We start from the raw sequence: 18,483 nt of genomic DNA, 5'->3' as shown, positions 1-18,483 counted from the left end.
CCAACCTGTGTACACACACAGGGGTGCAGTTCCCCACTCACATAGTAAATCCCATAGAGCACAGTTTCACCTGTTTCTTACTAAACAGGTATAGGATTGATTGCCCATAAAAGCAAGCCTGAGAGTAAAGAACTATGGTAATGCAAGCACGTTCCAGGAACCCTCTTTATTGTGAATTATTTTGGGGTTAGTCTGAAAGTTTGTTTGGGCCATGGATGAGAGCCAGGAGGCTGAGAGGTGTTGTAGAAGGTGAATATGCTGTCTGTAAATATTTATTAGTAATTTCTGTGAACTGTTTCATATGAGGGTTCCACCTTTCTGTAGGTCTTTTTATATATTCAGGAGTAAGGAAGTGCTCTAAAGGAAATGAATAAATAAAATGTGCTGCTTATTTTTCCCCTCTTAGCCTTCCTGGTTATCAGTGGAGAGAAAGGAGAGAGATGTGAAAAGTAGTGATGATATTCATTAGCCGCAGACAGTTCCTGTGATTAGATACTCATTTGGGCTAGTGAGTGAATAAGAGAGAGTGTGTGCCCTCATCCAGGTGGTGGCCTAGTCCTCATTTCTCCCACTCCACTTCCTGCTTCTCAGCCATGTTGTTTTTCTGTTTTGCATTAACCAGGACTGTTATGGCGAGCACAGGTAGTGTTATCCCAAAGGGAAACTTTTCCTCCTCCTTCTTTATCCACAATTGAAGAGTTCCCAAGTTCCCAGGGTGGGTTCAGGCACTGCTAGCATAAGCCTAAATCAAGGGAGCCCCTGGCAGGGGCTGATGGGATTTGGAGTCCAACAGCCTCTGGAGGGCAGTGCATTGACAACCCCTGCCTTAAAGGTTCTGAGAAGGCAACGGATAGTGTTCTGTTCTTCCGTCGTTTGTTCTGAACCCGTTTTCGGAGGTTTCTAGTACCTAAGTTCACAGCATTTTGTGCTCCTGATGCATAAATGTTGCTGCTGCAGTTGCACTGGCACAACCATGATGCAGTGCTAGCATAGACCCATGATGCTTCAGCAGTGAATTGACCTTAGAGTTCTGTCTTCAGCTGTCTTTAGCTGTTCCTGCTGTGCTGATAAACTTCAGAATGTGAAGGCACAACTTGTGACATTTCAGAAGTCTGAAAGGGGCTAATGAAAGGAAATGGTTTTCAGGGCTGAGGTAGCAGAAGAGGAGGCGAGGCTCTAAGGCCCATTAGAGCTTATAAGAACATCAGAAGAGCTTTCTGGATCAGGACAATGGCTCATCTGGTCTAGTATCCTGTTCTCACAGTGGCTGACCAGATGCCTGCGGGAGACCAGCAAGCAGGATTCGATCACTCTCCCCTCCCGTGCTTTCCAACAACTGTCATTCAGAAGCTTTGCTGCTTCCAGTTGTGGAGGCAGAGAATAGCCATCATGGCTAGCCACCATTAATAGTCCTCTCCTCTGTGAAGTTGTCCAATCTTGTCCTTCCTCACAATGAGCAGAAGCATTATAATAATTTATTATTTATACCCCGCCCATCTGGCTGAGGTTTTTTTTTTTTAAAAAAGTTCATGTACTTATTCTGAGTAACTTAAAGAAGAGAGCATCTCTTAATGGTTGCAGGATTTGATCTAATTTTGTGCCAGATACTCAGTTATTAGGGAGTTCTCCATATAATTTGAGGGCTGTAGTTATAGCTTCATGACCGAAAGACCTGGAAATGTATGCTATCCTAGACAGTAGGAACCACCATATTTTTCAGTCTATAAGACGCCCCCATGTATAAAACACCCCCTATTTTGGGGGACTCAGATTTAAGAAAACGGGGGGAGATGTATCCGTGGATAAGACGCCCCCTAATTTTTGACATTATTTTTAGGGAAAAAACCTAGTCTTATACATGGAAAAATACAGAAATATACAGGGGGTAATGTCACAATATGACTAAAATGATTCCAGTAGAACCTATGCACCAGGACGCATAGGAATGTAGGAAGCTGTGTTATACTGACTCGGCCATTGGTCCATCTAGTTCAGTATTGTCTGTATTCAGTGAGTGACTCTCTCCATGTTTTCAGATAGGAGCTTTTTCTCCAGCTCTGCTTGCAGATGTCAAGAGATGCTCCACCACTGAGCTATGGTCCTTCTCCTGGCACCCAACCCCTTCCCAATTGTTCACTTTTATTTAATGGTATCTGGCTGATAAGACTTGCTTTTTGCAGTATGAATGTGCTATGCATAATGTAATGAATCACAAGCTTTTAAATATAGTTATATAGTTGAGATACTCTAAACATAAGCAGTTTCTGTGTGTGTCTTTTGAGGAGAGCTGCCAGCACTTAGCCTGTGGTCCACAGAATTATTAAATGCAGTCTATAAAGAAGGCGATTCCGCTGTCTCTGTTTTTAAAAAAGCTTTATTGCTCTAGATAAGTGACTATATTTGTTAATTTAACAAGCTCGGCTGTTTACTTGTGAAGAAAGCTGACTGGCCATGTTGCATGATAAACATTTTCCTCTGTATTTTTATTATTACACAGAATGTAGACATTTCAAGACCTCCTGAGGAAGCCCTTGTAACTGTCCCTGCTCACCAGTGAAGCCCGTGTCCTGATCAGCTATGAAACGTGTGGTGCTTCTTTTCATCATATTATATTAAAATTATTTCAATCGTTCCAATCACTTTGGAATCATCCACAGATAATATCCGTTTTTGTGTAGCTCGTGGCTTTTAGAAATCAGCAGACAATCAAATCTTACTCTCCCCTACCTCCTGGATTGGAACTAATTGGCTGAGCCATCTGATTACTGGCTTCTCTGATATAACACTTGATCAATTGGTGATTGCTAATTTTGAACCTGATGTTTTATGTCCATTACAGCTTGATCAAACACTCAAACCCTGTTGGGAGATAAAATGGGGCAGTTGTCTATTAATGAGTATTTTTATTTTCTCTTGAGTGATTGGATTGTTTTACATAGAGGAGCAAAATTAATAGTCTTTCTACAGTTAGTTCCGCAGCTAGTGAATAGTATCGGCAATGTAGATAGTCTGCTAATTCATAGAACCATAGAATTTTATGGCTGTTTAATAGTAGCTTGTGGGAAATAGTGTTCTTGCCCCTGACTTTGTGGCAGATGTATTTCTGTGATTTCAAAAAAAGTCTGCAAAATATATTAAGGGATTAATTGATCATTTAAAGTTTAATTTGTACTTCTAATTACTTTTGACAGCTAATTTTTAAAAGCTAATTTAAAAACGTTAGTTTTTTTAAAAAAACCTGCAGGTGGTGTTAAGACTCTTTTAAACACCCATTTAAAAGAGGCCTTTTCTCTTTTCGTTCACATGAGAAGGAATGCCTCTTCTAAGAAGTTGCCTGCTATAACTAAACTAAACATTTTATAAGAAAAAAAGAAATATGCTTCTTGCTTCAGGACTCTTTTATTCTATTCAGATTCAATTTCTGGAAATGGCATGAATTTTAGTTAACAGATTCAATCAGTGAACTAAGGTGTTTTTAAGAGGGTGGCAGCCCTAATTTATAATTTATATGAAGAGGACTCATAGTCGTAATGTCTTAATTTGTTTTCTTTCTAAAGTAGAAACATAGAAATATATTTCTTCTACCGTTTGGCAAACAGAGGCAAACTGCTATTGCTTACTCCCGTGAAGTTACTAATTTACTGGGTTACTAATACCAGGGTAAAACATGCATTTGGAACACTTCTGGATAGAACCACTGTCAATATGGGGTAAAGAAATGGCACTTGTGGAAAGGAATAATACACAACTACTCCTTTCCCTGCTGCTCCTACATTCTACGCTGTAGATGGTGCAAAGTTGGGCTGCTGAGGGGTGTGGCCTGGGGAAAGAGGGTATGTTGCTGAGGAAGAAGAGGAGGAGCCTGAGGAGATTCCTGAGACCCAGACAGAGAAGCCCCCAGGCATGAAGTTCCCAACCCCTGACATAAATTTACCTCCTTGGAGATTCAAAAGCAGCTTCGGGGGGGGGGCGGTCTGAGAAGAAATCATTCTAGTGCACACAATGGCATTTGTGCCTCAAGATGATGCTCTAAAATTCCAAAAGGAAAAAGGTGGAGCTTCCCCATATGTCGAGGTGGGCCAGTATACTGCAGTGCTTAAAAAATAAATAAATCATTTCATACTTCCTGCCAGCCAAACAATTCCCAGGGTGATTCACAAAACCAAAGCAGTGTAGCTGCTGCTAACTTGCATACTCTAAATTCTAAGCGTCTTGTAAACAAGTTTGGTAGATTAGAAAAAAGGTTGTCACTTGAATCCTGCATTGCCACATATAGACAAAACTCTTATAGGGGCCAGAGATGTTCCCAGGAACAGCCTTTCTCCCAGCAGAGGCACTTGCTTTGTTCAAACGCTTTTCACTAGACTAACTTCATGTTGGGGGTTGGGGCTGGAGAACCAGCTTTGGTGGTGCTGATGGTTACATTGCTTAGATCAGGAGTGGCTAACCCATCAGCTAAGAGGTTTGATGGCTTCTTATTTGAAACGTTTTTGGCAATTTCTCTCCTCTCCCCGCTTCAGCAGAACAAAGAAAACCAATGTCATCAGCATTACAGTGAATAAATAAAATGAATTTGTGGGAATTTTGAGTGGGGGAAGTGGGACTTTGAGGGAAAACAATCAGCTAAAAGTATATAAAAGAAAATACAAATAGAATGAATTGGGGAAGGAAAGAAATGGGTTGACTTTAGATGGAAAGATAATAAAAGGGATTAATTTCCTTCTTTGGCCTTAGCCCACTTTACCATGCCACTCCTGGCTTAAAACTAGGAGTTTTAGTTTTGTAAGACTGATATCACAATTATGGTGATATCTCGTGGCAAAGTAAGGAAAAGGAGCACATATCCTTGTGAATCTCTAGGAGGTCTTCCATTTGAGAACTGAAAGAAAAGATCCTAGATACTGGATTTTTTGTTCTTCAGGACTGGTTAAGATTTCTGTATCTATGTATATCTTGGATTCCATTAAGATGTTTAACTGATGTCAATCTCAAAGGCCAGATGCAAGACCTGTAACACCCTACAGTGCTTTGATTAGGGATCTCATGTCTTTCCTGGATAATAGTCAAGGTCAGGCATAGGCAAACTCGGCTCTTCAGATGTTTTGGGATTACAATTCTCATCATCCCTGACCACTGGTCCTGTTAGCTAGGGATGATGGGAGTTGTAGTTCCAAAACAGCTGGAGGGCCGAGTTTGGGGATACCTGACCCTAGAAGATGGGAGACACTGAACTTTGGCCTGCCTAAGTGGGTGGTATCACTCTCTCCATTTAGTTTTCTTTAACTTAATGGCACCAGCAGGTGGGTGGAAAGATGTTATGATCATGGGAGTTGTAGTACCAAAACATCTGGAGGGCCGAGTTTGCCTATGCCTGGTCAAGGTAATACAGGGAAGAGAGGATCTGGAAGATCAGGCTACATAGTATGAAACCCTAGCAGCTTAAGAGCCCTTTTGATAAGAATGTGTGTTCTCACCTCACACTTTGTGTTTGAAGAGTACGGATACTACCAACGTCTTCATTCTAAGAGATTTAGTTCATTCTTGTTAACTGAAACCTATATATTTCACTTAAGGGTAGAATAACAGCTCATTTTTTTTGTAGTCTCCGAGGAGGAGAATAACAACAACTGTTATACTGCTAGTGACTAGCAGGCCTTGCTGAAAACACAGGTGTCATATGAATGTCATCTTCTTACTTCTTTGATCTCTGTTCTGCACCAGGTAGTCAGTTTGTAGAAGTTGATGTGTAGATAAATAGAAAACGTATTAGCAGCAATTTTCTTTAAAGTTGCCATGAACCATGCAAACCTACACTGGAGCAGGTATAATCATTAGGGTGCCTTACACATTTGTGTTTCGTACTTCCATTGACAAGAGGTGAGTTCACTGCTCCCAAATCTGTTACCTGGAAATCTTGCTTTTGGGGAGATGTACCACTTCTGATGGTGGAGAAAAGTTGGTTCAGGTTTTTAGAATAAAATGATGGTGTGCTTGATGGTAGGTAAAGATCATTGGGGCACTCATTAGAGCTCCTTGGGTACATGTCTGTCTGTCTCATTGACAGGACAAAATGTTCATATTGTGCGGAAGAGTTGAGTATCGGATGCAGTTGGACAGGACAAACTTTGAAAACTCCAATAGGAGTTTGAAAATGTGTAAGGAATGTTGGAAGCTGCTGCATATTAGATCAGGCTGTTGGTCCATGTAAGCCCAGTACTGCAGTAGCTCTCTAAGGTCACAGTCAGAGGTATTTTGTATTGCCCATTAGCTGAGATCTCAGGGATTGAACTTGGGATCTTCTGCATACAATGCATGGGATCTACCTTGTCCAATAGCCCTGATCTGGTAACACAAAGCCTATATATAAATGGCTTTTTTTGGCTCGAGCAAAAACTATGTAGGCCGGTTTAACTTGACCTCAAGGATCAGGTAGCAACTTGCATCCAATGGCTGCTGCTAGAATGACTGTAGTCTAGGATAGACTGAGCTTCTAGGATAGAGATTTGCAATTGGCAGCCTTTGAGTCCCTGAAGGGTAATTTCTGGTTGTTCAGACATTCTACTTGTGTGTAAAAACAACTTGCAAGAGGGGAGAAGTGCACTAAGCTTCACCCACTGTTTTCCTCAACACTTGAGTCACCAAGATGTTGCTGGGCTACAACTCCCATCATCCCTGACCACTGGTCCTGCTAGCTAAGGATGATGGGAGTTGTAGTACAACATCTGGAAACCTAAGGTTGAGAAAACTCTTGTATCTGTGGAGGCTTCCTTAAGCAATTTCAAACCTTTATCTTCCTGGGTCCTTAATCACGCTGGAAGCCTCCATGACTGTAGGAGGTTGTCTGCTTCAGATGTTTAACATCCCAACTTATGGAGGGTGATGGAGCCGGAGCTTAGCAATTTGCCTCTGCTTGCTTGTTGTTTTCACATGTCACTGGAATGACTGAAGACTAGTATGTTGAGTGTTCAATGTGTCATGACATATCTTCTCTGTGATGAGAGGTGGTAGTATTACGTAGCTTGTTGCCTAATAAAGTTATTGGTTTAAAGGGAAGGAAGAGTATTGTGTATAGGCATTGTAGCTGGGTTCAAACTTGTGACTCTCAAGGATCTCTCCCTCCTGGACTTGTGCATGTGTCATTGCATTGACTGTGATAATGAAAACACTTCATTTGGGTTGTCCAATCAGCTAGCAGCATGTGCTTATGTTGGTAGTTCCCAGTGAACACTGGAAAAAACCAGACTTATACCTAGGGCTACATGAGGGGCCCAGAGGTCTAAGACCAAGCATTCAAAGTGCAACTAAACCCACATTGGGATCTCTTTGAGTTTCTGATAAGCTGGTGTTCAGAACAATGGAACTGAAGACTGATGCATATTGAGAAATGTATTCCGGAATGATGGAACTTGTTACAACGCTTGAATATATAGAGGAACCAGATAAGACAAAATATTGTGATTTTATCCAACCCAACTCTATGCATATTTTCTGGGAAGCGAGGCTTCACTGACGTTGGTGGGTCTTATGCTAAAGTAAATGTGCATAGGATTACAGCCTTAATTTCACCATATTTCCATGAACTAGCAAAGGAAAGCCTATAGGTAGTGAGAAGTGTTCAGGAATTGGCCAAAGGGCAGGCATTGTGTTTGAGTGAAGTATATAAAGCTTGCTGTCTTTTCTCTTTTCAGAATGTATGCGTTAGCCGCTCTCGAGAAGAAGCTTTGAGGACTGTACCTAATCATTTGTAGCACCTTTGACCTCCCCTTGCCAGCACCGTCCCAAACTGCTGAAGCAGTGCTAAGGAAACCACTCAGGGGCCTGAGAATGAAGGCAGCCTTCAAGGAAACCAAGCAACACAAAAATGCATGCACTCCTCCTCTTCTTGAAGACGGCGTTTCAACTGCCTGGGTCTGGCACAAGGCAAAGTTGGCATTAAAGGTTGAAATGGACCAAGTATTTGTGGAACAGAGAATGAAATTGCTTTTAAATTAATATATGTTGTCTTTATCCTGTTGTTCTTCGACTGTGGATGTTAAAAGTGTGAAATGCTGGTGTCTCTCTTAATGCTGTATCTTAACTTTCTTCTGCAATACTTTCCTAAGCCTTTCTTGCTGTGATTTCCTGTTTTATTCCTATATTATATATAAAATCTTTACCGAACATAGAACAGGTGTTTCTTCAACTGAGGATTCTTCCAACTATTTATTTTAGTATACAACAAAAGGTACCACCAGTCTCCTTGTGAGATATATTAATCCAGTTAATATATCAATTTTAGCAACAAGCAGTGTTGCCCACTTCAAGTCATTGCTTTGCAGTGAAACATTTGATTTTCTTTTTTTCCCCTTCTTTTTTTTTTGGGGGGGGGTAGCTGCACTAATTTCTAGGTAATTTTACTAAAGGCTCCACTTGATGCTTCACATCATTTAATGGAAAGCCAGAATAGGTAATATTTTCCCAGATGCATTCCATCTATCTTGTTGAAATGTTCCAGAACTCCTGGGTTATTATTATTATTTGAATAGTGTGTGAATAGTTTCCTTTCCACATCATGCATACGGCAAACCTATTTTGTCTGCTTATTAAAAACCGCATATTTTACTTAACTGTTTTACCTGGTCCTCCCCCCCTTTTTACACCCCCTCAAACTCCAAACCCCAAGCAGAGAAGCCTATGAAAAGGGAGGATTTTTAATTGACACTAATGTAAACATTGCTCCAAGTGGAGCAGATAATAATAACAATAAAACAATTAGCATGGTGCGTGGTGGTTACCAGAGGTGAATGGCAATAACAGTGCAGGGAAGGTATAAGACAAATTACTAGAGAGACCAAATTATTATGAAGCGCTCCTGAGTTATTGGCATTAATGCAAGCTTGTTCTTACCCATCTTCTTGAACCAAAGTCACAGACGAAGTATTACCTGTTTTGGGTTTTTGTTTTTATTATGTATTGGTGATATTTAAGTTAAAATGCATTGGATGGGTAAGATGAAAGCGATCCTTTATTGCATATCTTCTACTTTATTGATGAGAACAGGATTTGCACATTCATAAATGGAAACAATCCTCCGTCCCCCCCAAAAAAGAGGACTCAGGATTCTTTCTTTCCGTGAACCTTAAGCAGCCACATCTTTGCCTCGGTGCATTCCTTGAGTGGAGCTCAAGAGCATAGTGAAGAACGGGGCCCTCTAGGATTTTCAAGTATTTATATGCAAAGAGGGATACTATGCTGTAAGTGAACTTGGATCAGTCCTGCTTTAGGGTCACAACCCAACAGGGATACGCTCCAGCTATATCCTGTTGCAATGAATGGGAGGCGTGTGAAAGAAATTCCTGTTAGTGATAAAACTTCATGCATGTTAGGCCAGTTGTGTTTGTTGTACTAAGCCAATATATAGTGTAAATAATCTGTCCATGTGATACAAATCAGCAAGCAGCAGATTAGGTGCCTGTTTGTTCTTGAACCGAAGAAAGCTTTGTCCCGTGTGATTTGAATGCTTTTTTGCCTTGCTGTCTGTGCTGGTACCTCATCAAACCTTGCCATGCTGTTAATGTTGAGTTCTCTGCTATGTAAGCTTTGCCAAGTGGGGACTCGTTTATGTGGCTGGGTGCTATAATGTAACATACTGCCGTGTTCTTCATTTCTTTAACAAGGTAGCTTAGCAATATATTCAGCATTCTGGAGATAAGCCATAAAGCCAACCTTATTTCAGAAACATAAAAAGGACTATGTTAAACTATCAAACACTTCAAAAGCGCTTTAGCTGTACTCCATCCTTTAAGATAATATGCCTTGAAATTATAATGTATTTATTCAGGTAGCTCACTACTTACTGGAGTAGATGAAAAGGGAGCGTTTTGCTGTTGGCCCACAGTACAGTGTCAGCTGGAGAAGGGGATTTTGGGTAATGGCTTAAATCACAGATGAATCGTGTCAACAGCCTAGCCCTAACTTCTCTAGATGTGAGCCACGAGTAATTATTTTTATTATTGGCTTCTTAGTGGGCTTGAGTTCATCCCTGAAAAGTTGAGGATTCATGAGCAGAAAATTGTGCAGGTATAACTTTGGATTTTAAGTGGTAAATGTGGTTCCTGTAAGAAAATATTCTCCTCTGAGTTAGCTAAGCCTGCAAGTTAGCCTTCATTGGCGGGTGTAGCATTTTCTTCTAACCTTTTCTTAACCAGAAGTATTTGCTTTCTCTCTCCCCCCCAACCTTCATATTTCTCAACGTGCTGTAAAACTGTGGCTAAATATTTTATGTATAGTAGATATTTTTATAGGCTACATCTAAATATACTGTGATAACAGTAGTTTCTATTTACAAGATTGTATAACTGAAAAAAATCGTTGTGTGCAAGAATAAATTATAATTGTATGTTGATACTTGAAAATGAAAATACTTGGAATCTCTGGATTCTAATTTAACTTAAGATGTGATCCTAATGCCACAATTTGGAAATGAGCCCCTTTGAAATGAGTTTGCTTGCTTCAAAGTAAATGAGTTTAAAACTGATATGTTAGATGGTGGGTGTGCCACCAGCTTCATCTGGGTTTCTAGCGATCAACTAATCCAGAAGACCTCCTGTATTTGTTGATCCACAGGACTGCTTCATCCTCAGCTTTTGAAGGTGTGAAGAGTGTTTCTAAAAATATGGATCTGACAGGTACATTTATCAGAGAGTTGCCATTACTAGCAATTTCCTTTTAAGTGTACACTTGAATGAAAGCCAGTGGCTTTGCTTATGTGAAATGCCTCTCAGTAGCTTCTAGAAATGGAAAAGGTTATGAAAATTATTTCCTTTTGTCATAACATGTATCGTAGACCCAAATGATTTTGAATGAGACTAATTCGGATGTGACTGTTAACTCACCTAGTTCTAAGGATATATTTGGCCTTCAATTTAATCTTACATGAGATTTATACCAAGCTAATAAACATTGCTTTAAGTTGTGAGGGATGCTAATTGACTTTTCTCTCTCCTGGATTATTTTTTTTTTTTGACACTTCAGGTATGTGCAAACGTGTCCAGCTCAAGTGCAACGATGTTCAAACTGAAATCTGTCAGTTGGGTCAAGCATATATTTCAAGTGCTATTGATGAATATTGAGTCATTTCCAGGTTTTTATATTCTACAACAACAGGCCAGGAACTGTGAGGTTTGCTGGAGTTAGTGCTAGATGAACTGTCACTGGATGAACTGTCAATGTTTGGTTTTAAGCAGCACTGCTGTATTTACATATGTTTTTTAAAGTGTTGCTGGCACTTTGAGACTAGCAGAAACAGGTGACTGCTTCTTTTAAACACCTACTCCTCCTTCAACCATAATTTATTTAGCCCCTGCCATTACTCTTAAACCGACTCTTCTTTTAGGCTGCCATTGCCAGTGTTTAAATAGCACTGTCGTTGTTCCGGGTTGTTTCCTGAAAATGCTGGATTAATTTGGATCAAAGAGAATCAGAACCTTATCTTTCTACAATTTTCAGCTATCTTTCTACATTTTTTTTACATCAAAGAGTGCTATTTATTTAATGTAGTGATGCAAGTGTAGCACTGTATCCTGGCATGTCCATTTTATAGGGCATAGAACCCACATGGTACGTAGCCGCTGGGACAAAAAGAAAGAATTAGGACAATCACAAACTGTTGTCTTCATGACTGCTGTATGATAATTCTATGAACACGCATCCCTCTCTTTTCTTAATTCATTGTACCAGTCTTTGGCCAGAATACATTGTCTTAATGTATGCCTTTAAAAAATGCCTGTGACTAGGGTAGAGCCCACTAATAATTAGAGCTGACAACAGCAGTACAGTCCCCTCTATGTAGCAAATCTTCTATAACTCTCATCACTTTCCCAGCTGCCATCACTCTTTCCTCGGCCATCCCTTCTTTTCCATCTTTTCCATCTTCCTCTGTGTTTGCATCATTCCTTCTAAAACGAATTGTTGAGAGATTTCACTCCACAGAGAATAACCACTTAACAGATTTTAACCAGCTGGTTCCACAAAGTCAGGGTTCACAAGATGCTGAGATGATGGATTCCTTTCATTTTTGTTTAGGACGGAGATAATTGCGGTTAGGGAGTAATCTGTTAATTGTGCCTCACAAGTTGGAGGCTTTAAATGCTTAAAGCAGACTGAACTCCACCCTGCTCAGTATTTAAGCCTCTCCTATTTTATCTTAGTCTGAGTCTTTGTTATTGACAAAATCTAAAAACATGGAAAATGGTGTGATGGATCCTTTTTTCACCCTATTCCAAACTTATTTTTGAAGGGTTGTTTTGTTCTTAACAAAACAACAGATAGAAAATGACCCTTCCTGCTAGTCAGATGATCCTGGGATCAATTCTGCCCTGCTCACTCTATCTTGTGTAGTCTGCATTAACCACAGACTGGTGGCTAGGAAGGATCAGTCTAGAAGTGTTCTATTTTCCCTGAAAGTTACCAGGCATCTAACACTACAAATTCTTGAATGTTTGTTTGTGTGCCTGATGTTGATGATGTGTAATGGGTGAGGACACTGAGTTGGCAAGTACAAGCCATGCTTTGGTGATGTGGCACAAATTCATTTAAAGAATTTTAACTAATATAATTTAATGTAATTAAGGTATGTCAGTAGCTGGATTACACTATGTGCCCAAGACCCAGTAAAGGGTTGGCTCTCATGTTCCCACTTCCCATTCTCCTGTGTGGCCAGCTTTCAATTTCAAAGAATGTTGATGTGTCAAACAAACCAATTTCAAACCATGGGTTATGAAGTTGTCTTGTTTAACCAGGTAGTTTTGTAGACATCACCAGCTGCTGTCTTGTAATTCATAGTATTGTTGTATTTCTTTTTTTAGCTGATCAAGGAATTTTCACTTTCCTTTACCATGCTATGATGTTTGGAAATAAGCTGACAAAGTAGTGCAGGAATGGGGAACCTTAGGCCTGGGTGGGAGGCAAAACTATCCCTGGACTTTCTAGTCCAGACCTCCTACTGGCCCTTCTTTGCACATGCTGTGTTTTTGTCTGATTAGACTGTGTTATTGTAGCCTAATGCCTCTTGATTGTCTGCATGAAGAATAGAAAGTGTGTGTGTCTCTATGTGTAGAAACTAGCCTGATTTACAAAAGTTAAATTGAGTTGCCTCTCTGCCCCTTAGAAACACTCGCATGCACCCCCAAGAAGGGTGTGTGGCCCTTGAGCTGAAAAAGATTTCTGATGGCAGTATAAATAGTTTAAATGTTACAGAAGACAGTTGGCAATTTTCTGTAATGCTTCTGTAATGTTAGTCAGTGTTAATCAGATGGAGGGAAATCAATTATGGAATAAATAATGAATCTAACATTCCATAGGAAATACCTTAGTTTTACTTTTACTTGTAGCTCTAGGAAGTGGCCTAATATGTCCAGAGGTACATTCTGAATTTATGGAGGATTTATAAATTGCTGTTACGAAGGAAGTTGCCTGAGGAGAATTCAGTTTATATCAGGCCAGTGTTGAGCCCAGAGTCATTTTTAAACTTCCTAATTTCATGAAATATGTGGATAATCACCCAGAGTCCAACTGGCAAATCTTGTGTAGACTACCATGACAGACCTATATTTAATTTAGTATTACCTCAGTGTTTAAAAAGTAGTTTACAAATGCATAGTGGTATGTGTAGCTGTGGAAACTTGTGCTTTTGCCTATAAAAACAAACTCCTAGGAAGTATTGTACTGCCTGACTCTTTAGCCAAAGTGTCTGCTGTTGATGCCTAGAGAATAAATATTTTTAGTAACCTATGAAACCTGGCACATGGGAAAGATACGTCTTGCAGCAAGCTGGACTTAACAAATCATGTGACTTTCAACAAGAGTAAGGCTAGATTTGTAGCTATCAAAACAAAGAGTTTCCACAGTAGGGATATTTCAAGTTGCAAGTGGTGCACTTCTGCCTTGAAGCATCACCCAACTTTCAAGAAGCAAAAATATTAAAGCTAAAGATTCTGTGTATCTTAAAAAGAATCATGAATGTTTAAAAATGCTGTCATGTGTCCCTGAGAGAGCATCCCAAAGGACCATAGCCTTTTTAATGGATACCAGAGCTCTAATGTTGGTACCTCCAAAGCCTAGGGCTGAACCAATGCCAGAACACTGTTGGCATTAGAGCTAAAAAGGGAGTGTTGCTCTGGCATCGACACCCTGAGGATTAATTCCAAGGGACATCCATTTTAGGCCTCAGGGGAAGCCATTGCAGGGAAGGCAATATTTATGGTAGTGGAGTGGGGGAAGTAGGAATACTTGGTAGCTAGGGCCCCTGCAGGCTAGCAAGAATATCCTCAAAGTCAGTGGTGGCTTGTGCTTAAAAGAGCCTGCTTTGTGGGTTAGTGTCCAGGTCATTCGCTTTCAGAGGGTAAAATAGGAAGGGCAGCGTTTCAGATAATAGATGTATTTTTATTTAGCCTTCTAAGTTTTTCAACAATCCATAATCAATACATCGGTTTGACAGCATTCCTTCCTTGTTACCCCACATCCCACCCACCCCACAGTTTCAACATGCTGTACATGTTGTAGGGTGTTTCTGCCTAGCGTAAAAATCTGTTATCTGGATCAAGATACAAGGTAGCAATGATTAGTTATCACATACTGTGTATTTAAATACTCCTACGGGAACTAGCCTTCATCTTCTCAAGCGTGCTGAGACTTGACTAGACCTATATTGGCTGGCAACGAGACCAAAGTTAGACCCAAACCACACAGGTCTTTAACGGCAGGTTCTTTGAAATGAGACCTGCCCACCATCCTTCATTAAAGGTGTGTTGCCCGGTCTCATGCATGTCCAACTGCATTCTACCTCACTGTGTGCCCAATACAGATTGATACCTGGAAAAATAAATGACAAGATGGCACCTCCTCCCCCACTTACACAACTAAGTTGAGAGTTTTATTTGTCTTCCAACACTGAGGACAGGACAGCATCCTCAAAGGGGGCGGGGGACTAAATGGCACACATACACGCAGCTTTGTTCTCTAGCACTTCACTTCCTCACTCACTGAGTTGCAGATAGGGGGCCTGTGGTAGCTGTAGTCTAATAAGGAAAGGCCCACATGTTTTTAAATTAAAAAAAGACTACTTTCACTGTCTTTTAGATGGGGCTTCATCCATGAACAGCAAAGCAAGAACAACTTAAAAGGCTGTAAACCTGCTGGATTGAGGGCCTGAGAAGCACCATAATCAATTGATGCCACTTTTTATTAATTAAAAATAGCAATATTTGAAGCTCAGAATCAACTCAAATTATTTAGTTTGATGGACGTTAAAAACTGCCTAGCCATTTCACTTTATTTGAAGGGTAGTACCCTTCGATAACCTCTTTCACCTCTTGAGCAAAATATACAGCATATACATAATTTCCCCCCCAAACGGATAACTACATTCAAGTAACCACGTACACAATTTACATTTTCCCTACTGCAGAGGAAGTCATTTACATATGATTCACAAGGATACTTAAACTCAGCCATGCACAATGAAGCTACCGCCAGAATGAGCACAATTAGTCGCTATTGAGTGTTGTTCGGAACGAAAGGAAAGAGACGACGGTATCCTTTGATCACATTTCACATGGAGTGGTCGAAAACTTCCATTACAGCAGTACCTGAAAGTTCCTCTGTGCTGATAAACTATTTCTCTAAAATGTGTTCAAATTTAGGGTTGGTAAAAGAGAACCCAGCAAATGCAGATTGATCCATAGAGTCTATTAAGTTTTTGTCACTGTATGATAGCCGTGGCTTCTCACTCAAAAATTCTCTGTCAAAATTGCTGTAGTCACTTGCTGATTTCTGTACAGAAGAGAAGAAAAGGACCGAAAGAAAGAAAAAAATTAAAGTGACTTCAATCCATCTTGCCCTTGCTCAGTAGGAGTCCCATTTCATTTTAACAAGCTCAGACAAACAACTGCAGCATGAGTTTGGTTGGCTGCACTGCTCCAGCAAGTAATAAGTAGGAATTTATCACACATCAGGTGGAGATTGTTTTATCAAACAATCACCTGTAATGTCTAGTAATACTTGAATCCAGAAAGTCATGCATATCTGCCATCTAGCCATAATTTGCTACCAGTAAGCAATAGGATCAACCACATATTGAGGGCAGAGCACAAATCAGCATACACAAGGTTCCAGCTTCAATTCCAGATACCTTCCAGACCCAAATCCTTCCCTTTACCTTAAAAAACCCCCTGCACTGATTTACTTAAAACTGAAAAGAAATCACTTTTAAAAATATAACAGTGAGCAGCATTACCCATAGGGGAAGGGCCACTGCTTGGCGCAACAAGTAAATATTGTTTATTGTTATATTTTTAAATATTGTGTTCTCTGTTTGGTTATGTGGTATAATTGTGGAAAACTTAATAAAAAAATTTGGGGGAAAAAACAACAGATAAAAGCATCACAGTTTTACACTTGGCTAGATTCAAAAGGATACCTACCACTTTGGGTTTGAAGGGCGGTTCCACTTCCCTCTTCTCAAGTGCTGTCCAATTAATTGCTTTGAAGAAAGAATGATCTCTGATGTTTCCAGTTATTCCCAGTCGTCTTGTTGGATCCCTTTCAAACAACTACAAAATATAATGCGCATCCAGCTTCAGTTACTTGGCCTGCAGATCACATTTCTGATGGAAACTATGACTTTAGCTGCTGTTCAGAAAAATAAGACGCTGGACTCAATGGAATTGATCTAGGGCAGCCATTGTGGCCAGTTCTAGTCACTATTGCTGGCAGCTGCAAAAGCTGCTTTGGATGGGGAGAAGGGGTGGTATGTATGCCATATGACTGCCCAGTTGTTGTGCATACAACATAATCTGCAACAAGGGGGCATATTATCACTAGGCTGCATGTGACAATGCAACAAGACCCTCCAGTCCTGTAGCTGGTTATATAATTACTGATTATTTCACAAAAATCTTTGCCTGGAATGCAGGGCACTTAAGATCTATTACTAGCTTAAGATATTCTCCAGGCCCCTTTCCATCTTCCCAAACAGAAAAATGATTCAGCCTTAACAAGTGTATACCTTCTCTAGTATATCCTTAGATTCCTTGGTAATCCAGCGAGGGTAGTGAGGTGTGTCCACACGGATTGACTCAAATAACTCATCCTCATCATCACCATGGAAAGGAGATTGTCCAATAAGCATCTCATACAGCAAGACTCCAAACGACCACCAGTCCACAGAAAACGTGTATTTTAGGCCTTGCAGAATCTGTTGTCGATACAAGAAAACAACAATGTAAAATGCAATGTGACGCTTCCCTAACTCCTCAAGAGTTGTACAAATCAGGATTTCGGCTTTTCGCAATTTTTCTCTCTCAGTCCTTTTATCACATTCTCAGTCCTTTTATCAGCATGAATCACCTTTGATTCATTGGCTTCATTGGGACTCAACGTTAAACTATTTACTTTTGAGTTTACCTCTGACAGGGAATGAGATGTGGGCTGTCATGTTTTTGCCCACCATGTTGTGGCAAATAGTAACATCCAATTGGGTTGAACAAGTTTACCTGTACTGAACATTCTGGCCTGAACCCATAATACGTACCACTATTTCAACTGTGGTACAAACTGTGAGCTTGAAGAACCTAGGAATAAATAAAGTCAGCATATAGATGGCTCAGGTGTAATTTTCTACCCAGGGTATGGATATTCCCTCTCATACTGGGTTCCCTAAGCAATGTCTAACTAGGCTTTATTTAGAGCAGGGGTGGGAAATCTGTGAACTTCCAGATGTTGGATTCCATCTCCCATCAGCCCCAGCCAGTCTGGCCAATGGTCAGGGATAATAGGAATTCAGTAATATCAGGAGGATCAAAGATTAGCAACCCCTTCCTTAGGAGATAACATGAAACACTATTTATTAATTATAATATTCAGTAAGCCCACAACTTACATGTGGGTTATGTTCCATGCGCCTAAATCCAAAATCATGTATAGTCAAAACATTCTGGGTGCAATGGCGGATGAGATAGCCAGTCTTCCCCCCCAGATGCCAACCCCCTTTAAAAAAATTAATAATAATAATATTTGCCAAGTGTGTAAAGTTGAATGCACACAAGTTAATTGTGGACTTAATGAATTCTAAATGGCTATTTCAAGAGCTGGTATGTTACACATGTATGTTCCTTACTTCAGGCGCTATGTAGTCTGGAGTACCGCAGAAAGTTGTCGCCTTGTTCTCACCAAACACATTCTCTTTGCACATCCCAAAATCAGCAATTTTGATGTGACCTTCTTTATCAAGCATCACATTGTCTAGTTTGAGGTCTCTGTGTGAAAAAAATAAAACTAATCAGCACAACCATTCAAATTGGACAAAAGCACCCCAATGACTTAGCAATTTCATCCACTTAAAGATATTTGCTTTCAACCTCATAGGATACTTTCAGCATTAATAAATAGTTAATGGCATGTCTGCCAGAGTGGAGAAGATACTGAAGTTGGCAGATAAGTAAACAA

General features: G+C 40.1%; 2 protein-coding genes across 6 annotated transcripts in view; one reads left to right on the top strand and one right to left on the bottom strand.

Annotated features, from left to right (window-relative positions):
* The window catches only part of PFKFB4 (6-phosphofructo-2-kinase/fructose-2,6-biphosphatase 4), a 67,365-nt gene extending 59,198 nt beyond the window's left edge, over nt 1-8,167 (top strand). For 2 of the 3 annotated variants that reach the window (XM_053377617.1, XM_053377615.1), the window contains exon 14: nt 7,689-8,167. In XM_053377617.1, the coding sequence (XP_053233592.1) occupies nt 7,689-7,748 (60 nt within the window). In that variant the 3' untranslated portion in view covers nt 7,749-8,167. Of the gene's footprint in view, nt 1-2,497; nt 2,585-7,688 lie in introns of all 3 variants that reach the window. The other variant, XM_053377616.1, reaches the window with a different exon arrangement.
* Nucleotides 8,168-15,281: 7,114 nt separating this feature from the next.
* PRKCD (protein kinase C delta) overlaps nt 15,282-18,483 on the bottom strand; it is a 64,289-nt gene continuing 61,087 nt past the window's right edge. For all 3 annotated transcript variants that reach the window (XM_053377612.1, XM_053377614.1, XM_053377613.1), the window contains exons 15-18: nt 18,155-18,293; nt 17,045-17,233; nt 16,461-16,589; nt 15,282-15,810 (exon numbers count right to left, since the gene is read on the bottom strand). In XM_053377612.1, the coding sequence (XP_053233587.1) occupies nt 15,652-15,810; nt 16,461-16,589; nt 17,045-17,233; nt 18,155-18,293 (616 nt within the window). In that variant the 3' untranslated portion in view covers nt 15,282-15,651. The remainder of the gene's footprint in view (nt 15,811-16,460; nt 16,590-17,044; nt 17,234-18,154; nt 18,294-18,483) is intronic.

This window comes from Podarcis raffonei, chromosome 2 (assembly GCF_027172205.1).
Source record: "Podarcis raffonei isolate rPodRaf1 chromosome 2, rPodRaf1.pri, whole genome shotgun sequence".
Lineage (NCBI taxonomy): Eukaryota > Metazoa > Chordata > Lepidosauria > Squamata > Lacertidae > Podarcis > Podarcis raffonei.
The sequence above is the reverse complement of the archived record's forward strand: the minus strand, read 5'-3'. Positions and strand labels throughout refer to the sequence as shown.